This window comes from Jaculus jaculus, chromosome 2 (genome assembly GCF_020740685.1).
Source record: "Jaculus jaculus isolate mJacJac1 chromosome 2, mJacJac1.mat.Y.cur, whole genome shotgun sequence".
Lineage (NCBI taxonomy): Eukaryota > Metazoa > Chordata > Mammalia > Rodentia > Dipodidae > Jaculus > Jaculus jaculus.
The window spans coordinates 81,393,879-81,417,571 of NC_059103.1; the positions used below are offsets into that span (position 1 = coordinate 81,393,879).

Consider the following 23,693-nt stretch of genomic DNA (forward strand, 5'->3'; position numbering starts at 1 on the left):
CTTGTGTGTGTCCAAGCTTCTCTGTTGGCTTTTTGAGACAGGGTTTCATGTGATCCAGGTTGGCCTCAGACTTACTATGTAATCGGAAGTGGCCTTGAACTGGTCCTCTTGCCTCTACTTTTCAAGTGCTGCCATTATGGGCATGTGCTACCATTCAAAGGAACTTCTTTGTATATAAATTGTTAAGAGAATTGAACATGTGTCTTGAAAAAAAAATTGTTTTTTAAAGAGAGAGAGAATGGGCACACCAGGGCCTCTAACCACTGCAAATGAATTCCAGACACATGTGCCACCTTGTGCATCTGGCTTGTGTAGGTACTAGGGTATTATATAGGTACTGGGTCCCAGGCAAGTGCCTTAATGGTGAAGCCATTACTCCAGCCCTTAATTTTTTTTTTTTTTTATTTGCAAACAGAGAAAGAGGAGATAGAGAAAGAAAATGCGTGTGCCAGGGCCTTCAGTCCCTGCAACTGAACTCCAGATGCATGCACCCCTGCATCTTCTCTTTACGTGGGTACTAGGGAATAGAGCCCAGGTCGTTAAGCTTTGCAGGAAGTGCTTTAACTGTTCAGACATCTCTCTAGCCCCCACATATCTTTTTTATTTTATATTGGGAAGGGCATTATTTAAAGATTATCGAATTGGGCGGGGCATGGTGGCATATGCCTTTAATCAGAGGCAGAGGTAGGAGGATTGCCTTGAGTTGAGGCCACCCTGCCTCTAGCGAGTGCAAACAAACTCCAGACTAGTGCCACCATATACATCTGACTTACATGGATACAGAGAAATCATCCCTGAGTCCTTAGGCTTCATAGACAAGCACCTTAATGGCTAAGCCATCTCTGCAGCCCTCCTGTCTTCTTACCTTTGGAATGGAGGAAGGGTTTTTCCTAAACAAATGGAGTATTTCTCTGCCTTTACTTGCAAATACTGTTCATGATGAGCCTAATGGTGATTGCTGGGGCTGAGATCTGGTTCAGTAGTGGAATGTTTGTCAAGCATGTTTGAAGCAGTAGGTTCTGTCACTACCTCTGAAGGGGGAAAAGGTGTGATTATAATAGTGAATACTATGGTTTTTGACAGCAAATGGAGGCCAAGAGTTTAGGATATATCAATTTAAACTCAAAATTGGATAATAGGTTTGTTTCTTAATCTTAATGCTTGGGAGATGCCTTTGTATCTCATTCTTTTAAGAGAAGAGATATAGGTATAATATTTTACTGACTGACTTTGTATAGACAGATGACCAATGTATAGTTTTATAGGACTTCTAGAGCAAAATATCATGGACTAAAGATGTAAGAATCAGAAGTTTAGTTTTTCAGAATTTGTGGCCCAAGAAATACAGAATCATCTTGTTAGGTTCAATTTCTTCCTTTTAAATAATATTTTTCTTTATTTGTATGAGAGAAAAAGAGAGAAAATGAAGAACGATCCAGGACCTTGTGCTACTGTAAACGAAGTCCAAACACATATGCCACTTTGTGCATGGGTATGAAGAATTAAATCCCTGGCTGGCAAGCTTTGCAGGCCAGCATCTTTAACCACTGAGCCATCTCCCTAGCCCTTCTGGTTTAATTTCTTTTGAAGGCTCTCTTGACTTAACATGGTGATTATCTTCCTGTCTGGTCATCATATGGCCTGCCTCTCCTAGCATCCTTGATGTCTGTTTACAAAGGCACCAGTCAGATGGGGCTGTGAGCTCATATCAGGACTTCATTTTAACTAATCACTTGTTTTGAAGGCCCTTGTCCAAATACATTCCAACAGAATGGAACCTTCCCATAAGACATTTAACCTTGATTGCTTTATTTATTCATGAGAGACAGGGGCAGAAAGTGAGAGAGGGAGAGAATGGACAATACCAGGACCTCTAGCCACTACAAGTGAACTCCAGACGCATGTTCCACCCTCTGCATCTGGCTTACGTGGGTACTAGGGAATCTAACCCAGGTCATTTGGCATGGCCCGCAAGCACCTTAACCTCTAAGCCATCTCTCCAGCCCCTTAATTACTTCTTTAAAGGCTCTATCTCAACAGACTGAACTCTTGATGATTCAACCTTTGAATAATTCATCTCTTTATACCAATATAAGCATAAGCTTATTCATGGATCTTGGTTAATGGCAATTACTAAATTCTTGAGATATAATCATTTGATTTTTTTTGGGGGGGGGGTTTCAAGGGAGGGTCTCGCTCTAGCTCAGGCTGTCCTGGAATTCACTATGTAGTCTTAGGGTGGCCTCGAACTCACAGCGATACCCCTACCTCTGCCTTCCAAGTGCTGGGATTAAAGGCATATGCCAACATGCCCAGCTCATTTGATTAAAAGAAATTTTTTTTATTTGAGAGAGAGAAGAAACAGACAGAATGGTCACACCAAGGCCTCCAGCTGCTGCAAACTAACTACAGATTCATGCACCACTTTGTGCATCTGGCTTTAAGTGGGTACTGGGGAATCAAACCCAGTATTAGTCTTTGTAGGCAAGTGCCTTAACTGCTTAGCCATCTCTCCAGCCCCTAATCATTTGATTTTTTTTTTTTTAATTTTTCGTAGGAATGGGGGAAGGAGTTCAAGATAGGGTCTCACTCTAGCCAAGGCTGACCTGGAATTCCCTGTGTAGACTCAGAGTGGCCTAGAACTCAGGCAGTCATCCTACCTCTGCCTCCCAAATGCTGGGATTAAAGGCGTGTGTCACTACACCCAGTTTTATTTTATATGCATATTATCAGACTATCAGTGATTGTGTTTTGTAAATGAGGAAAGTCTGACTGTACAAGAGTAAGAGCTGTGGTATCCATGTTCTTTCTCAGGTGTGATCTGAGTACTACAAAATAAAGCACAGAAAGAGGTGAGAAGATAAAGCACAAACTTGTATAATTTCTTTTAGTTCTTGCTGTTATCCTCTGAAATAAACAGAACAGCCCTGATTGACTATTAATGTTTTATTTTAAAAGTGGCTCAGGGCCGGGTGTGGTGGCACATGCCTTTAGTCCCTGCACTCAGGAGGCAGAGGTAGGAGGATCCCTGTGAGTTCAAGGCCACCCTGAGACTACATAGTGAATTCTGGGTCAGCCTGAGCTAGAGTGAGACCTTACCTCAGAACCCCCCCCCCAAAAAAAGGCATGGGGGCTGGAGAGATTGCTTAATAGTTAAGGCATTTTCCTGCAAAGCCTAAGGATCCTGGTTAGAGTCCCCAGCACCCACTTAAGCCAGATGCACAAAGTGGCACATTTTGTTTGCAGTGGCCAGAGGCCTTGGTGTGCCCACTTTATCTGCCCCCACATCAAATAAATAATAAAAAAATAAGTAGCCAGAGCCAGGCGTCGTGGCTCACACCTTTAATCCCTGCACTTGGGAGACAGAGGTAGAATTGCTGAGTTCAAGGCCACCTGGAGACTGCATAGTGAATTATAGGTCAGATTGAGCTAGATAAATTAAGTGGCAGGAAAGGTCAAAGGCATGGTGGCACAAGCCTGGGCTATAGCAAGATCCTACCAGAAAAACAAAAATGGAAGAATGGGCTGAACAGATTGTGTTTATCTGCAAAACCTAACAAAGTTTTAATTCCCCAGTACACATGTATAGCCAGGTGCACAAAGTGGTGTGTAGATGATGCATTTGAAGTTTGTTTGCAGCAGCTGAACTCTGGCATGCTCATTCTCTCTCTGCTTGGAAATAAATAAACAAAAATATTTTTAAAGTGGCAGGAGAGCTGGGCATAGTGTAACCCCAGCATTCAGCAGAGTGAGGCAAAAAAAGTTATAAGATTAAAATGAATTTAGAGTACATAATGAGTTTTAGGCCAGCCTGAGCTACATAGGGAAACCCAGTTTCAGAAAACCTGAAAAGAAAACAAAAATCCACCCTAAAGAGAGGCTTAGCTCTTCATTGTGGCCTGCAGCACCCTAAAGATGTCACTTAATCTTTTATGGACCTTAAAATTGAGGAAAAGCTGGATTCTTGACTTCACCACAGAAAAGAGTTTCAGGAGGAGCTCATAGATAGCTGAGGAAGTTTATGAAGAGATACTTTGAAGCATCAAAGTTAAGAGAAAGACATAAGAGCACCAATGTGACTTTACAAGAGTCTTAAGTTTTATTGTGGTTGACTGTGGATAAGAATTTGGGTGATTTCTGGAATTTCACTGTTGGAGAGGCTCTTCTGTCTCTATTCATTAGAGATTAGATAGGGTGGCTCTGGCTATACCTAGGTTGCAATTAACAATCAGATAAGATAAAACCTGGACCCTGGGAGGGGAGAGTTAGTAGACTGCATAGGGAATCTCAGGCTAGCCTGAGCTAGAGTGAGACCTAGACCCTACCTTGGAAAACAAAAACCCTGGAGCCACTAGGTTTGCACTAGGGTATTAAAGCAAATGCTTTTATTGTAAATGGAGTTTCTGGTAAAATTCATAGAAAATGGGCTAGAGAGATGGCTTAGCAGTTAAGCGCTTGCCTGTGAAGCCTAAGAACCCCAGTTCGAGGCTCCATTCCCCAGGACCCACATTAGCGAGATGCACAAGGGGTTGTATGCATTTGGAGTTCATTTGCAGTGGCTGGAAGCCCTGGTGCACCCATTCTCTCTCTCTCTGTGTCTGTTGCTCTCAAATAAATAAATAATGATTTAAAAAATTCATAGAAAAGTACAGATTTATACCTGAGAAGGGAGAAAGGCCTTAAATCAATGGTAATTGTGTTGGAGGCTGCTACCAGACCCTGCGGTGAGGGGCTCCTCATTTCCCTATCTTTCTACCCTGTGCCAGTAGCAAGAAGTTCTGGTATTAGAGCAGAAATTGGGAACACAGGATTGGGTTTAGCGTTGCATCATAGTTACCAAAAATAAATATACTTTTGAGATGATCTTTCCATTTCTCTTCTTTTGCAGAAGATTCTAGTGTTCCAGAAACACCAGATAATGAACAAAAACCAAGTATGTCATGTTTCCAGAATCAAAGAGGAATACAGTATATTGATTTGTCTTCTGATAGTGAAGATATTGTTTCTCCAAACTGCTCTGGTACAGTTCAAGAGAAGAAATTCAACAAAGACACAGTGATTATAGTGTAAGCCGTTTGCACATGTAAGAGGTTTCTCAAAGGATATGTGATATGAAATATTGTAGTGACTCTTGTCTTAACTTTTCTGTCTTGGTTATTTTTTTTTCTAGCTCATAGGCTAGAAAGAGTTACAGTGTGTATCTGTATATATGTATTTTCTAGAAAATTATTTTTCTTTATTTATTTCATTCATTTATTTGGTTGGTTTTTCAAGGTAGGGTCTCACTGTAGCCCAGACTGACCTGGAGTCCTGGGATTAAAGGCATGGGCCACCACACCCAACTCTTATTATTGTTTTGTTTTTTTAAGGTAAGATCTCACTCTAGCCCAAACTGACCTGGAATTCACTATGTAGTCTCAGGCTAGCCTCAAACTCACAGTGATTCTCTTATCTTTTTGTTTGTTTGCTTTTTTTTTTTTTCAGGCTAGGGTCTGACTCTGACCAAGACTTACTGGAATTCACTTTGTAGTCCCATGCTGGCCTTGAATTTGTGATGCCTCTACCACTGCTGGGATTAAAGGCATGTACCACCACACCTGGCTTAAACTATTTTTTTAAAAAAAATATTTATTTGCAAGGAGAGAGAGAATGTGTGTGTATGAGAGGGAGTGTGGTCATGCCAGGTCCTCTTACCCTTGTAAGCAAACTTCATGGGTACCTTGCAGTTAAACCCAGGCTGACCTGCTGTGTGTGCAAGTTTGTGCCTTTAATGCCCGGGTTGTCTCCTAGAAAATGATTTTTTTGTTTTTGTTTTTTTCAAGGTAGGGTCTTACTTCCCAGGCTGACCTGGGATTCACTATTTAGTCTCAGGCTGGCCTCAAACTCACAGGGATCCTCCTACCTCAGCCTTTCCAGTGCACCATCATGCCTGGCCATTTTTAAAGTTATACTATGCTGCCGGGTGTGGTGGCGCACGCCTTTAATCCCAGCACTCGGGAGGTAGATGTAGGAGGATTGTCATGAGTTCGAGGCCACCCTGAGACTCCATAGTGAATTCCAGGTAAGCCTGGGCTAGAGTGAAACCCTACCTCGAAAAACCAAAAAAATAAAAATAAAGTTATACTATGCTAATCACTAAGCTCTAGGTTCAGATATTTGGGGAAGAGGAAATCTGGATATTTTTTAAATTTTGTTTATTTTTATTTATTTATTTGAGAGCGACAGACGAAGAGAGAAAGGCAGAGAGAGAGAGAGAGAGACAGAATGGGTACACCAGGGCCTCCAGCCACTGCAAAAGAACTCCCGATGCATGCGCCCCCTTGTGCATCTGGCTAACGTGGGTCCTGGGGAATGGAGCCTCGAACCGGGGTCCTTAGGCTTCACAGGCAAGCACTTAACCGCTAAGCCATCTCTCCAGCCCGAAATCTGGATTTTTGAGCTAGAAAGATGAGAAAACTTGTCCAAGTGTGGTGGCGCATGCCCTTAATTCCATGTTCAGGTAAGAGGAGCACCATAAATTGGAAGCCAGTCTGGGCTATAGATTCAATTCCCGGTTAGCTTGGGCTAGAGTGAGATCCTGTGTGTTGAAAACAAACAAAAAAATGATGAGAAAGCTGGAAAAGGTAAGGTCTAGCCCAAGCTAATGTGGAATTCACTCTGTATTCTCGAGGTGGCCTCCAACTCACAGCAATCCTACCTCTGCCTCCCAAGTGTCCTTGTATATGCAGATGCACTCTGTGCAAGTGACTCCTTTACCATTCCATGGCCTTATTTTCCTGAGACAATGTGTCTCATTGAATTTGAATCTGGAGTTCACCATTTTTGCTTTAAACTGGCTGACCAGCCCTGCAAGCTGAAGATACGAGCAGCCACATTTGCCTTTTAATGGGAGTTGAAGATGAAACTCAGCTAGCCATCTCAGCAGACGTTAAATAGAACTTTACAAAACTGCTAAACTGCCCTCTTCTGAACTGTACTCTGAAATAGAAAACAGTGAAGCTCCTGAATGAAGAATCTTGTAGAAAATACATGTTTACTGGTCTTTCCAGTTACATACCCCATTTCACTTTTTGTTTGTAAAAGTTTATAATTTACAGAAAAGTGGTAAAATAATAGGTTCAACTCCCACAGTCCTTGCAAGAAGTCATTCATTGGCAATTTCACCTTTGCATTATTATTCTTTTCATCACAAGGGTTCCTAGAACCTATTGCAACCACTAGTTTTACATTTATTGCTTGAGATCAGTATAAGGTTCAGGAGTGATCAAAACCCTGGAGACCACTGGGAGGCAAAGATGGAAGCTTTTATTCAGGAAAACAGCAGCTTTCAGGATTGACTCTCAAGAGCAGAGTAATCAATTTGGGATTACAGATAGTGGACAATATAGACCTCTTCAGTTGGGGGAGGTGAGGAAGGGAGAAGTAAAGAAAGGTTTCTTGCCAGGCATCGTGGCGCACGCCTTTAATCCCAGAGGTAGGAGGATCGCCATGAGTTCAAGGCCACCATGAGACTACAGAGTTAATTTCAGGTCAGCCTGGACCAGAGTGAGACCCTACCTGGAAAAATCAAAAAAAAAAAAAAAAAAGAAAGGTTTCTTTAGGGGAAATCTAAGATAGCCAGGGTGTGACACCAGAACCAGTGTCCTGAAAGATAAGGGGGCCTAGACCTAGTCCTGGTGCATTGTTAGGCAAAGAAGGGATGATGACTGGGTGGTTCCTTGAAGAATGTGGATGATCCACTTCCTTGTGTCTCTGTTGCCCTCCTGCTGTCCTCCATGACTCCATTTTGTTCTTATCTAACATTCAGGGCCATTCAAAATAACAGTAGTATTTTAATTTCAGAATAGGAGTTTCACTGATACAGTACTACCAGTCTAGTTTTGCCTGGTTTCCTAATAATGTACTTTATGGTATTTCTACTCAAAGTACTGTTTTATAAATAGGGAACATGTCCTGAAATGGAAATCAACAAGGAAGTCTTCCAGTGGGGGTGTGGAGGGGATGATCAGAATTAAACAATGCTCCAAATAATAGTTGTTTTAGCTTTTTTTGTTTTCTTCTTTGAGGTGTAAGGTCTCCCTTGTTCTAATCCAGGGTGACTTGGAATTTACTATGTAATCCCAGGGTGGCAGTCCTCTGACCTCTGCCTCCCGAGTGCTGGGATTAAAGGACTTGTTTTTACCCTTTTGTTAAAAAAAAATATATATATATGGTATTTATTTATTTGGAGGGGGGTACATAGAAAGAGAGAATGTACGCACCAGGGCCTCTAGCCATTGCAAACAAACTCCAGATGCTTGTGCCCCCTTATGCATCTGGCTTACGTGGGTCCTGGGGAATTGAACTGGGGTCCTTAAGCTTTGCAAACACCTTAACCACTAAGCCTTTTCTCCAGCCCTTACCTTTTCTTTTTTTTAATGGAGAAGGGGATATTTATTGAAGCTTACAGGTCCAGGGAAGTTCTATAATGTCTGAAGAAACTGGCCCTGCTTTCATAGGTCTCAGCAGAAAGAGAGTGAGAGGGAAGGAAACCATAAGCCAAAGCACCCAGCACACTCCATACTCCTTGTTTTACATTATGTAATTTTTATTTTGTTATTTATTGAGGTAGGGTCTCACTCTAGTCCAGGCTGACCTAGAATTCACTGTATTTTCAGGGTGGCCTTGAACTCATGGTGATTCTCCTACCTCACCTCCCCAGTGCTGGAATTAAAGGTGTGGGCCACCACACCTGGCTTTGTTTTATCTTTTAATGTAAGTTGCTTATGTTGACATGAACATGTAAGCAGCTGGATTAGCATGAAAGCCTTGGACCATATTTTGAGTAGTACTTTATAGTAGTTTTTTTTCTTTCTTTCTTAGCATTGTACTTTAGATAGATAGATAGGTAGGTAGGTAGGTAGGTAGGTAGGTCTATAGATAGATAGATAGATAGATAGATAGATAGATAGATAGATAGATAGATAGATTGATTGATTGATTTTTGAGATAGGGTCTCACTTTGTAGCCCAGTGGGGCCTGAATTTACTATATAGCCCAGACCTAAAATACCTAGCAATCCTTCTGCTTCAGACTTGTGAGTGCTAGTGACTGGTAAGCCACCATGCTCATCTCATCATACCTTTTTAACTTCATTTAATATACACCAGTTTCTATGCTTCAAAAATTATTTTTATTCATTCATTGTTTAAAAATATTTTAATTTTTTATAACTTCCTATTTATTAGAGACAGAGGGAAGATACATATACAGAGAATAGGCATGCCAGAGCCTCTAGCTACTGCAAATGAACTCCAGATGCTTGTTCCTTCTTGTGCATCTGGCTATCTGGAGAATCGAACCTGGGTTCTTAGACTTGACAGGAAAGCACTTTGATCACTAAGCCATCTCTCCAACCCTATTTTCAAAGTTTTAAGTGGAAGTTCTGTAATTTCTCAGGAGCAGACTAACAGCATCATCTATCTCAGATGCTAAGGCCTGGCAAAGACTAGAAAGGAGAAGGTGAACAGTCAGTAATGTGTGTAGATAAAGAACAAAGTAAATGCCATAGTTCCTGGCAATATTTTCCATCTTAGCACAAGTAATGTGAGATCTTTTTAATGTCTTTTTATACTCAAACATATATGAAGTATAGATATACACTAAATATATAATACATGTAAGTATTAAGATATTAGTTCTTTTACTCTGACAAATGTAAGATTCTGTTTAATCCGAGAAAGACTAGAAATGATCTAGTATCATGTATAGACAGTAAAATGAACAACTATTTGCATACATTAAGTATTTTCCCCCCTCCCCCTGTGGAAATGTTTTTAGTTCTGAGCCATCTGAAGATGAAGAGTCTCAAGGCCTTCCTCCATTTGCAAGAAGAAATGATGAAATCTCAGACCTGGAAGACCTTTCAGAATTGGAAGATCTTAAAGATGCTAAGCTTCAGACTTTGAAGGAACTTTTTCCACAAAGAAGTGACAATGATCTACTTAAGGTTATACATTTCATACCATCAGTTACAAATTCTTTTTCTTTTTTTTTTGGTTTTTCGAGTTAGAGTTTCATTCTAGTGCAGGCTGACTTGGAATTCACTGTGTAGTCTTAGGATGACCTCACACTCAACATTGATCCTCCTATCTCTGCTGTGATTAAAGACCTGTGCCACCACTCTTGGCTTTTTTTTTTTTTTTTGGCTTTTGAGGTAGGGTCTGGCTCTAGCCCAGATTGACCTACAATTCACTGTGGCCTCGAATTCACAACAGTCCTCACACCTTTGCCTGCCACTGTGCCTGAATTCTGCATTATAATACTATATTTTTTAAAAAAGGTATCTTATGTTAGAAGGTAATTATTGACTATTACTTTTTGTAATAAAGGTAAGTTCTGAAAATCTACTTGTTGCGAGTCTTAACTCATTAACAGAACATTATTTTTAAGATAATGTGACTCTTTGTAGCCCATGGAAATTCTGAGATTTTTGGGCATATGAGTAGTTCTAAAATGGGAAAGCTTTCACTAGAAACAACAGAAGGTATAAATGGAACCTGCAGCTCCCCCTTTTTTTTTTTGGCTAGACTAGCTGACCAGGGTGTCCCAACAATCTTCCTATTTCTGCCCTACTTCAGTGCCAGGGTTATAGACATAAGCAAAAGATCATACCTTTTTAAAACAAATCTGTGGGTGCTGGGAATTCAGCTTAGGTCTTCAGGCTTGCACAGCATGCCCTCTTACCAGTTGAGCCATTGCCTGATCCCCCTGTACTGTATATTTCAACTGACTCTACTTAGTTCAAGAAATTTAAAGGCAGTGTGTATAAATTGCTCTCTACATTTTTAAATCCATATAAAAAAAATTCACAAGCTTTAAAAAGTAAATTTAGAATCTTACTAAGAATGTTCTTTGTGGACTGGAAAGATGGCTTAGCAGTTAAGGCACTTGCCTACAAGGCCAAAGGACCTCAGTTCAGTTCCCCAGGACCCATGTAAGCCAGATGCACAAGGTGGTGCGTGCATCTGGAGTTCGTTCAGAGTGACTGGAAACCCTGGAGTGCCTATTCTCTCTCTATCTCTTTCTCTCTTAAATATTGTGTATGTGTGTGTGTGTGTGTGTGTGTGTATGTGTGTATATATATATATACACACACACATACACATACACACACATATGTATATGTATATATATATATCATACATATATGTGTATATATATACACACATATATATGTATATGTATATCATACATATATACATATATATATATATATATATATGTGTGTGTGTGTGTGTGTGTGTATAAGATTATTCTTTAATGTTTTTTCCCTCCGAGGTAGGATCTCATTTAGCTCAGGCTGACCTAGAACTCACTGTGTAGTCCCACGCTGGCTGCGTTGAGTGCCGGGATCTTTAAAAGCAAGTAATGTAGGAAACATGGTAAAAATACACACACAGAAGAAGTTGAATTTCTTCTGAAATCTAAAATGTTACTAAGTCTCTGAAATTCAACCTGTTGGGGCTTATATATGAGTGATGTATGCATATGTCCCTGAAAAAACAAACAGAAAACTTCAAGTAATTCAGAAACGGAATAAAATTGAAGAGTCTTACCTCTCACTCACTTAAGAAGTATTGAATTGTTTTAAAGGAAACAGAATTATGCTGCTTTCCCCCAAAAACAAACTAAAGGAATATCATTGAGTATCTGCCCGTCTTTCTCTTTTCTCTTGCCACTTCCTGTTTCATGTATATAGTGCCAGAACACATTAATAGGAAATTTTCAGGGTTTCAGTGCAAAGCCATATCATTAAGATAATTAAACGTGGTTATGTATTAATTTTTCTTGACAGTGATCAAGAGTAAATTGGATAAATTTAAAGATACCGTTAGATTTGTTTGTTTATTGTTTTTTGAGTTAAGTCTAGCCCAGGCTGATCTGGAGTTCACTTTGTAGCCCAGCCTGGTCTCAAACTCATACCTGGCTTAAAGGCATGTGCCATCATGTCTGGCTCATAAAATAAACCAGCCAGGCATGGAAGTGCATGCCTTTAATCTCAGTATTCAGAATACAGAGGTAGGAGGATCACCTCGAATTCAAGGCCTCTCTGAGACTGCATAGTGAATTCCCGGTTGTCAACCTGGGCTAGAGCAAGACCCTCCTCGAAACACCAATAAATAAGTAAATAAACAGATTTTATAAAACTTTATCACAGGACTTATGCTATAATTCACACATTTCTCCACTTTATATAAGACTTCTTATTCTTAAATATTTCATTCCTTACAAGGTAATTGTTATTTTATAAACCTTTGTCTTTCTTTTGTCATTATTAGTTAATTGAGTCAACCAGCACTATGGATGGTGCAATTGCTGCTGCCTTGCTGATGTTCGGTGATGCAGGTATGCTTGCCTTAGCTGTAAGTTAGATATCTATTGGTACTGTTCGACAAATATCCTACTCTTTTAGGAGTTTTTACAAAAACTTGTGAAGTGTTAGTAGCTCAGTTTTTTTTTAACTTGTTTTTATGAGAGAGAGAGAGAGAATGAATTGGCATGCGAGGACCTCCAGCCATGGAAGTCGAATTCAGGGAGCCCCTTGTGTGTCTAGCTTACATAGGACCTAGAGAGTTGAACATAGGTCATTAGGCTTTACAGACAAGTGCCTTAACTGCTAAGCCATCTCTCTGGCTGTAGTTTCAGGTTTGTTCTGTTTTAGCTGAAGAAACAGAACTTTAAGGTCAAGGAACTTAACTTCTACAGCTATTTGGGAACCACATTTTAAGTTTATTTTTAGTTTTATTTCAATGTGTCACTAGAAATTTTGCTTGTTTTCTACATCCAGTTCCATAACATGAACTCTTGGGAGATGTATTTTCTTTCATTCACATATATATGTATAAGGATAAATGATTTTTAATACCATTCTCAACTTTTCCCTGTTAGGGTATAGTGTTTTGTGTGCACCCATACACTAGATTAGAAAACGTAAAAATATTTGCTTACATCTGTGTAGTCACTTAATTAATTGATAGCTTGTCAGTTTGGTCAGGTTTATCTATTTTTTCTTTTGAATGCCTTCATGTAATTTATCTGTAGGTACACTCACAGGATTGGTTTAGTCATTCTTATTTTTCTATTATAGTGCTAAAGTAAATACCCTACATTTATATTAAACTTTAATTCTGTAGGCTAAATTTCAAACTAGTTGCTTAATTTTGAATATGAGCATCTTTTAGGTACTTCATATTATTTTTTTTTTGAAAAAATTTTTATTGAAAACTTCCATAATTCCAGGTGTTGCAGTCAGGTTTGCATTGCTGGTACAAATCACCCAACTGAGAGCAGCTTGTGGAAAAAAGAGGTTAATTTTGGCATACAGGCACAAGGGGCAGCTCCATGATTGCAGGGAAAATGACAACATGAGCAGAGGGTGGACATCACCCCCTGGCCAACATCATGTGGAACAGGAGAGTGTGCCAACAACTGGCAAGGGGAAACTGGCTATAACACCCATGAGCCCTCCCTCAACAATACACTCCCTCCAGAATGTGTTAATTCCCAAATCTCCATCAGCTGGGAACCTAGCATTCAGAACACCTAAGTATATGGGGGGGGACACCTGAATCAAACCATCACATTCTGCCCCTGGCCCCTATAAACTGATAACCGTATATGATGTAAAATGCAGAGCATTCATCCAACTTTAAAAGTCCCCATAGTTTTTATCCATTTTTATGGTGTTCATACATCCCCATAGTCTAATATCTTCTAACTGAGCCATAATATCAAACAATCCCCCCAAAACCCATAATGGCACAGAATAAACATTCATACTGCATAAGATGGCGTTGGGCATAGCAAAGAAACATTCAACCAACACAAGATTTAAATAGGGAAAACATCAAACTCTGTAACTCCAAATCTAACAACTCTAGTTAATGACAAATCTCCAAGTCTGATAATTCTAACCAGCAACAAGTCCCTGGTATTCCAATTCCATCCCTCACAGGCTTGGCTACTCACAGTCCTGGAAAACTTCATCTGGAGCCGGCAGCTCCTTGGCAGACATCTTGTGGTCCTGGCAGCTCCACTGGGTCTCCACTGCAATCCACAGTCCTTCCTCATGGCTCCATAGGGTCTCCATGCAGGCATCCAGAAAACCTGCATCACACTGTCCATGGCCGTTTCCAAAACACAAGACTGTTGCAAATTCAATGACCCTCTCTTTCCTGCATTTCTTATATTCCACAATACCAGTTAGGGTGCCAATTTGTTAATCCAGGGGGGAATAAAGCAGACATTGAAGAACAGGATATTCCTTGAGCACTCAGGCCCCTTCAAAAGAGGCTACATTCTTCCTGTTGCCCTTGTGCAGGTCAGCTGGCCCAATCTCAAAGGTTGTAATCTCTCATACAATTACAGCTGAAACAAGAAGCAGCTTAGGCCTGAAGATTTCTTTTTTTTCTGTGCCATATCCCTCTGCTGACATCAGTTCATTACTGAAAAGCAACCCTGCACAACTTCTCAGAACATGGGCATAATGGCAAACTTTTCACACAAACTGCTAGCCCAGTCCAAGCAAAGCTCTTTCTCACCCTCATAAGCCAAACCTCATAGACCATAGTTCTTACTGCATTCAGGTCTTTCAGCTCTGACCAGAGTAGTCCATCAAGCTGTACTTACAGCACTGCAAGGCATCTCTTAGCCCAAGGTTTCAAGTCCTTCCACATTCCTCTTGAAAATCAGCGCCCAAAGGCCAAAGCCACGCAATCAGGTACTAGCAGCAACCCCACTCTTGGTACCACTTTACTGTTGCAGTTAGGTTCGCATTGCTGGTAGAAATAACCGAACCAAGAGTAGAAAAAGGATTTGGGTTTATAGACTCGAGGGGAAACCCCATGATAACAGGGGAAAACGATGGCATGAACAGAGGGTAGACATTGCCCCCTGGCCAATATCAGATGGACAACAGGAACAGGAGAGTGTGCCAACCACTAGCAAGGGGAAACTGACTATAATACCCATAAGCCTGCCCCCAACAATAAACTCCGTCTAGGAGGCATTAATTCCCAAATCTCCATCAGCTGGGAACCTAGCATTCAGAACACCTAAGTATATGGGAGACACCAGAATCAAAACACCACATCAGGTAACTTTTGTTAGAGTATGAATGGGTTTGTGTTTCTATTTTTTTTTTTTTTTTTTTGGTTTTCTAAGGTAGGGTCTCACTCTAGCTCAGGTTGACCTGGAATTCACTATGTATTCTCAGGGTGGCCTCGAACTCTCAGCGATCCTCCTACCTCTGCCTCCCGAGTGCTGGGATTAAAGGCATGCGCCACCACGCCTGGCTGTGTTTCTTTTTTTGTTTTGTTTTGTTTTGTTTTTTCGAGGTAGGGTCTCACTCTGGTCCACGCTGACCTGGAATTAACTCTGTCATCTCAATCCTCCTACCTCTGCCTCCTAAGTGCTGGGATTAAAGGCGTGCGCCACCACGCCCGGCTGTGTTTCTTTTTTTGAGGTAAGATGTTCCTGTAGCCCAAGGTGGTTTCAACTCACAGTGATCCTCCTACCTCTTCCTCCTGAGTGCTGAGATTAAAGTCCTGTGCTACCAGACCCTGCCCAGTTTGTGCTTTTAATAGCATGTAACAAATATCCATTTCCCTGAGTGATTTTCTTTTTTACTCAATTTTCTTGAAGCCCAAAATACATACAAAAGCAGGAAATTGTATGTTCCCCATAATCGTTTTTCAGTAGGTTATCTACTTCATTTTCTAACCCATAATTTGGTTGATAGGAGTGTATTTATTTTTTAGGTGTGTATTCTAAATTAATTATTTCAGCCACATTAAATTCTTTAAACCTTTAATTTCTTGTAGTTTCAACAAGGTAACTGTAGTGTGAATGGTACCTATGCAGAATATTGAAAATATTTTTTCATTTATTAGCTGTGTCATGTTGGACATTGCTGCTTATTTCTTCAGTCTTTATTTCCTTAGTAGTGAAATAGGATATATAATATAGCAAAACTTACGGGTTGTGAAGCAGAACATAGTTAACTTTGTAACTATGGTGACAGTATATACATAATGCTTTAGGCCATCTGAAAATGATAAAAGAGCACTTTGACTCTCTCCCTTTTTCAAAAAAATTTTTTGTTTATTTTTACTTATTTGAGAGTGACAGAGAAAGAGGCAGAGAGAGAGGTAGAGAATGGGCATACCAGGGTCTCTAGCCACTGCAAATGAACTCCAGATGTGTGCCCCCTTGTGCATCTGGCTAACATAGGTCCTGGGGATTGGAGCCTCGAACTGGGGTCCTTAGGCAAGTGCTTAACTGTTAAGCCATCTCTCCAGCCCCTCCCTCTTGTTTTTGAGGTAGGGTCTCACTCTAGTTCAGGGTCCAGGCTGACCTGGAATTCCCTGTGTAGTCTCAGGGTGGCCTCAAACTCACGGCAATCCTCCTGCCTCTGCCTCCTGAGTGCTGTGATTAAAGGCATGCACCACCACACCCAGCTTAGCCATTTTTGTTACAAGAGAGCAAGAGAGGGAGATGATTGTCATGCCAGGGCCTCTAGCTACTGTAATTGAACTCCAGACATGTGACTTTGCACATGGGTCACCTTGTACACCTGACTTGAGTGGGATCTGGAGAGTCTAGCAGGTCCTTAGGCTTCACAGGAAAGTGCCTTAATCACTAGGCCATCTCTCCATCCTAAGAATTAACATCTTTTTAACACCAATATTGTGATAGTTTACAAATGTAATGTCACAGTGATTTCTCTGTTGGGAGGACTGCCAAGTGTTTACTTTTCCTTTAGTCTATTCCTATGTACTTTGAGAACAATGAATATTATTAGGCTCTGGTCAAGAAAGCAGTCTACTCTTCAATACATTGTTGCCTTGGTTTTGAATTAATTCCTATTTATGTGCAATGTTTTGAGTGTGTGTGTCTTTTAAAAGGTGGTGGGCCCAGGAAAAGAAAATTATCATCTTCTTCCGAGCCATGTGAGGAGGATGAATATAATGATGATCAATCTTTAAAAAAGACAAGACTGGATCATGTAAGTTACATCTGAATTACAGTACCAAAATAAGTTGACAATATGTTGAGCCTGTGGCTATTAAGAGCTAAAAATCCACTGAAATGAATCAGTCTTCTTTTGCTGCTCTTTTTACAAGAACTCTTTTATCCACCTGTGTACTTTGCAATGAGCTTAAGGATTTATGTTGTCTTCATAGGGTTGTAGGGGATTTTCTTTTCATAGTTAAATTGCTGTTTGAAAAAGGGGAAGAGATGACTTAGAAGTAGGTATCACAAGGGTGGGAGACACTTGGCATGCTGCTTGTGTCTTGACCCTGCTTAGGTCCATTTGCAAAGACACAATTTCTTCTTGATGGGTTGATGTTACCAGTGTTCTTGATGCATCAGATTCACAAATCGCATAACGGTTCCACTCTGACCATGTGATATGACCATGTGATGTTCCATGTTTAACTGTTATATGTGTCAGGACCTAGCTTAGTATAAAGCTAATAACTTACACAAAAATCGATCAGCTAATTCTGATTTTAAAACATGAGTTTGGGTTTAGGGAGATAGCTTTGTGGTTAAAGGTGCTTCCTTGAAAGTCTGACAGCCCGGGTCTGATTTCCTAGTACCCAAGTAAAGCCAGATGCATAAAGTGCTATGTGAGATTGAAGTTTGTTTGTAGGACTGTGCTCTCTCTCTTTCTCTTTCTCACACATAAATTAAAAAATGTTGAAGTTTAGGGTTTAAAAAAAATGTGAATTTGTTCCACTGTAGTTAATATATTTTAGAACAGAATGTATGTAACCCATGATTCGCATTATTATTATGATGATGATTGTGTAGCCCAGGCTGGCCTTGAGCCTGATTCTCCTCCTCAGTCTCCTTAGTCCTAGTAATCTCTGTGTGAACAGCCCACTCAGCTTTTGAGTTTGATTTTATTCATGAAAAATGTTAGGTATGAGACTGGGGAGAGATGGCTCAGTGGACAAAGCAGTCTCACTTAAGCATAAGAAGCCCAATTGAACCAAACCCGGTGTAAAAAGCCAGGAGCCATGGTGGGCTTGTGTGATCCCAACACAATGACTGTAATATGGGAGGTGGAGATGGAGGAATTCCCTGAAGCTTATGGCAGTGAACATAGCAAAGAAAACAACATTGAGACCAGAGAGATAAACCCTATTTCAAATGAGATGGAAAGGGCATCTGAGTCAAAAGTTGTCCTCTGACCTTCATATATGCACCATGGCACATGTGTACTTGAGCGCGCACGCGCGCGCGCACACACACACACACACACACACACACACACACACACACAGTTAGGGAAGCACAGAAACCTGCACCTGGCTTAACCAAGTCATACAGGAATGTAGTAGTGAAACATGTCAGGCAACTACTCATTTTACAGTGTAGACTGGTCTGTACAATTATGCTTTTTATTTTACAGTTGTGAATTTTTCTATTTGAAAACAGTTCTCTGAAGCCGGGCGTGGTGGCACACGCCTTTAATCCCAGCACTCGATAGGCAGAGGTAGGAGGATTGCAATGAGTTCGAAGCTACCCTGAGACTACAGAGTGAATTCCAGGTCAGCCTGGGCTACAGTGAGACCCTACCTCAGAAAACCAAAAACAACAAAAAAAGACAGTGAAAATAGTTCTCTGCTGGGAACATGACTCAGGTGTTAAAGGCATTTGTTTGGAAACAGTACTCGTTGACATACCAAATCTGGTAAAGCTTTCTGGTTCGTGGAAAGTGACTATATTCAGTATTCAGAAGTCTAAAACAGTGAAATGGAAAGAAGTTGTTAGTTAGCTTGGTGTTCACTTCAGGTATGGATCACTCTGCATAGTGCAGTGATGTTATTGAGGATTATTGCAACAACAGGCCTCCAAAGCAAAATAAAACCCTTTAACTGTAAAAATTACCACAGTGTATTAAATTCTTCCTTTGCCTCTACAAACACCTCTGGTGTTGGGACTTAAGAGGCTGAAGCAGGAAGATCTACAATTTGAAGCCAGCATGCTCTACCTAACAACAACAGAAGGAGAGAGAAAGAGAAAGGGGGATAAAAAAACCTCAGTGAAACATGTACTTTGATAAATGTGGGATAGCAGTATTTTATAACTTTATAGAGAGTGGACATTTATGAAGCTAATTCCATTACTGAAGGTAAGAATACAAAAATGATTTCAGAATTTTAGAAAGCATTTTACTTATGACTGACCATCACTGTCATTGTTGAAGTCTGTGATAATGTGATGAGAATGTTTGTGTTCTGTGACAGAACATGATTATTGATATGATTCCTGATTTTGAAGAATTTGATTAATTTCATACAAGCTGTTCTCATCTAGGAAAACAGGTTGGAATGGAAAAGGTATTAAGTAAAATATCTACAGCTGAGTGTGTGTGTGTGTGTGTGTGTGTGAGAGAGAGAGAGAAGGGGGGGGGAGAGAGAGAGAGAGAGAGAGAGAGAGATAGATAGAGATAGAGACAGAGTGCCCAAGAGCAGGCTAGTTAGCTCTCAGTATTCAGTGGGTGGGACTCAAGGTCTGTCCCCAGTGACATACCTCTTCCAGCAGGGCTGTGCCTCCCAGTGGCTACTCCAGCTATTACTTTGAATTAAGGTAACTTTAGGTCTTATGTAATACTAGTTCTGGTATAATTATTTAGCCCTGGAGCCTGTCTATGCTTACTGTATTCCAATTCAGATACATCATTTGCTGTTTATAAATACATGCAGTTTTCTTTCTCCTATTGCAAAGTTTTCTAGTTGTTTTTTATAATGTTGGCAAGCTAACCCGGGAATTACATATGGTACAGCACTTGCTCTTCCACTGAGCTATGCTCCTGGTACTTCCATAGGGTTTTGTCTATCTTTGTAGAACTTATGTTGTTACTTTGTACTGGAGAGGTTCACAATTTAATTATTTGTGCCTTGGCTGTTGACAAATAACAGCAACTCAGTCAACTTGGATGAGAAAGCAGAAGACAGTCTTGTTTATTATTGATGACCTCTTGGTTTTCTCCACCCCATTAGGGAGAGGAATCAAATGAGTCTGCAGAATCTAGCAGTAATTGGGAAAAGCAAGAGAGTATTGTATTGAAATTGCAAAAGGAATTTCCCAATTTTGATAAACAGGTAAGTGCTGTAGTATACTGAAATTTAGTGTGTATTTATTTCATTTCAGTATAGTATTTTGAGTTCAACCATATATAAACTTAGGTTTGTGTTTTTCAAATCAGGTATTAAATATTTTTGCACAGCTTGTTAATAACATTGGTTACTTACCTTGTTATTAATTGTAGTATCAGCATCATAAAGCAATAGGACATAAACATAAATTTTGAACCTATTTAACTGTAAAAAGGTGTCTTCTCCATCAGGTAATTGGTGTTTTCCCATGTTCTTATTCTTGAATTTTTTTTCTGGTACTTATATTTTATTATTTACACACACACACACACACACACACACACACACACACACATTATTTTATTTATTTGAGAGGGAATAAAGAGAAGATAGAGGGAGAGAAAGGGCATGCCAGGGCCTCCAGCCCCTGCAAACGATTTCCATACACATGTGCTATTTTGTGCATCTGACTTTTTGTGGGTATTGGGGAATTGAACCTGGGTCCTTTTGCTTTGCAGGCAAGCACCTTAACTGTTAAGCCATCTCTCTAGCCCTTATTGTATATTTAGAAAGATTTTAAAAAATATTTTATTTTTGTTTATTTATTTATTTGACCGAGAAAGGGGGCAGAGAGAGAGAATGGGCGTTCCAGGGCCTCTAGCCACTGCAAATGAACTCCAGATGTGTGTGCCCCCTGTGCATCTGGCTAATGTGGGACCTGGAGAATTGAATCTGGGTCCTTTGGCTTTGGAGACAAATGCCTTAACTGCTAAGCCATCCCTCTAGCCCTTAAAATTCTTTTTTAAAAATATTTTTATTTTTATTTCTTTATTTATTTGACAGAGAAAGAGGGAGAGAGAATTAGTAAGATTTTTTAAAGTACAGTCCTGCATTGCAGTTTGTTAATATTCCATAAGCTTTGCTCAACTTCCTAGATATATGAATACTTTGCAGGTTCTTAGCAACCCATGTTAAGCATGGGCGTCTGTTTTATATTGTCAGTGTATATTGAAGCATATTTGGTTAACATTTGGAATATACTTACACTTGCATTGTTTTATTCAATTTTATGCTCAGATAATACATCTGATGAATTCTGATGAAGTAAATGAAAAAATTGTCATATTTGCTCTTTTTTCATTTTATTTTTAAATTTAATTTTTATTTATTTTAATATTACAAGCAGAGAGGGAAGGAATGGGTGTGTTAGGGCCTCCCACTACTGCAAATGAGCTCTAACTGCATGTGCTACTTTGTGTATCTTTTTTTTTTTTTTTGTTTTTTCGAGGTAGGGTCTCCCTCTAGCCCAGGCTGACCTGGAATTCACTATGTAGTCTCAAGGTGGCCTCAAACTCACGGAGATCCTCCTGCCTCTCTCTGCCTCCCAAGTACTGGGATTAAAGGCGTGTGCCACCACGCCCAGCACTTTGTGCATCTTGCTTTACATGGTTATTGGGGAATCAAACCTAGGCCATCAGGCTTTGCAAGCAAGTGACTTTAACTGCTGAACCTTCTCCCCAGCTCTATACTTATTCTTTATGTTAAAACTGTGTGTTTTGAGGCTGAAAATATAGCTCAGTTACTAGCCTAGCATCCATGGAACTCTAGGTTCTATTCCTAGCACTGCATAAATACGCCTGTAATCCCTGCACTGAGGAGGTAGAGACGAGAGGATTGGGAGTTCAAAGTTATCCTTGAACTACAGAGTGATTTTCAGGCCACCCTAGGTTACATGAGCCCTGTCTCTAAATGAACAAACAGTACATGCTTTGAAGCTTGCAGTTTGTAAAAGCTTACCTCTTTGGTGAAGTGTTGGTTTTAATTGAGGAAACACTTCTAATGTTTGGCATACTTTAGGCTAGAGAGCTAGAAATCCAAAGGTAGGACATGAAATTAAACAGAAAGCATTTTTTTTAATATTTTATATTTATTTTTAATTTTTTTGTTTATTTTTATTTATCTGAGAGCGACAGAGAAAAAGAGTGTGTATGTGACACACAAACACACACACACACACACACACACACACAGAGAGGGAGGGAGAGAGAGGGAGGGAGGGAGGGAGAAAGAGAGAATGGGCAGGCCAGGGCTTCTAGCCACTGCAATTGAACTTCAGATGCGTGTGTCCCCTTGTGCATTTGGCTAATGTGGGTCCTGGGGAATCAAGCCTCAAACCGGGATTCACAGGCGAGCACTTAACTGGTAAGCCATCTCTCCAGCCCTATTTATTTATTTATTTATTTATTAGAGAGAGAAAGAAGAGAGAAAAATGGAAAGAATGGGCACACCAGGGCCTTTAGCCGCTGCACATGAACTCCAGATGCATGCAACATCATGTGCATCTGGCTTACATGGGGTCTGGGAAATACCTGGATCCTTAGGCTTCAAAGGCATCTCTTAAGTCTAGCAGAAAGCGTGTGCGCACACCCACACCCACACGTGTGTGTGTGTGTGTGTGTGTGTGTGTGTGTGTGTGTGTGTGTGTGTGTTTCAAGGTAGGATCTCATTCTAGCCCAGGCTGACCTGGAATTTACTAAGTAGTCTCAGGGTAGCCTCAAACACATGGTTATCATCCTACTTCCTCATCCTGCATGTTGGGATTAAAGGCATGTGCCACCACCTCAGCTTTTTTAATATTTTTTTTTCAGAAAGCATTCTTAAAGCTGCCCTAAAAACAAGTTTAAAATGACATGAATTATTTGTTTTCATGTAGGTAACTTTTACATTTTATAAATGTTGCTAATTTCTAATTTTTAACAGAAAGACCAATAACTTATTTTTAGGAACTTAGAGAAGTGCTCAAGGAACATGAATGGATGTACACGGAAGCATTAGAATCTCTAAAAGTCTTTGCAGAAGACCAAGGTAATAAATTATGTTACAGAAAGGTTGCTTTTCCCATTAAATTCTGTAGTTTATATTATATAAGAAAATAGTGAACCTATTAGTATTAAAGAATGCATTTGCAAACAGTGTTGGGATAATGATGTAAAAATGATTTAAGCAGGGACCAGTGGTTTACATTATAATCCCACCCAACCCTCAAGAGGCTGATGTAGGAGAATGGAATAGGAGAATTGGTGTAAGTTTACAGCCATCCTGGGCCACAGAGCGGGTTCCAGGTCAACCTAGACAAGAGTGAAATTCTGCCTTAACCACGACTCAAAGAAAATGTTATAAATGATGAATGCCTAAATATTTTGACCTGTTCTTTATTACAGCAAAAGCAAAAAGTGACTTTTTCTCATTTGTAAATCTTTGTTGTAGTTAAGGCAGCTTTTAAATTGCCATGTTTAGTTGAATGCAGAAGAAATACTTTCTTACATTTTGGTGTCTGTCAGAATGCCTCTTGCAGTGCACACATTTGCATGAATTTGGAAAGCAGTAGCATCAAAAACTAAAGGGTATGAACAATATGTGGGAAATCTCTGAACCCATAATAAAATACTCTGAACTCTAGAAAAATGTAGAGGAGAGAGAGAGCAAATCCAAAAACATTTTAGTAAACTAAATAAAAATTCTAAATAAATTACAGACATC

General features: G+C 40.0%; 1 protein-coding gene across 4 annotated transcripts in view; it reads left to right on the plus strand.

Moving 5' to 3' along the window:
* Smarcad1 (SWI/SNF-related, matrix-associated actin-dependent regulator of chromatin, subfamily a, containing DEAD/H box 1) overlaps positions 1-23,693 on the plus strand; it is a 105,054-nt gene that overhangs the window by 21,010 nt on the left and 60,351 nt on the right. For all 4 annotated transcript variants that reach the window (XM_045143190.1, XM_045143189.1, XM_045143192.1 and 1 more), the window contains exons 3-8: positions 4,889-5,066; positions 9,820-9,988; positions 12,321-12,387; positions 16,947-17,047; positions 20,058-20,159; positions 22,937-23,018. In XM_045143190.1, coding sequence (XP_044999125.1) covers positions 4,889-5,066; positions 9,820-9,988; positions 12,321-12,387; positions 16,947-17,047; positions 20,058-20,159; positions 22,937-23,018 — 699 coding nt within the window. The remainder of the gene's footprint in view (positions 1-4,888; positions 5,067-9,819; positions 9,989-12,320; positions 12,388-16,946; positions 17,048-20,057; positions 20,160-22,936; positions 23,019-23,693) is intronic.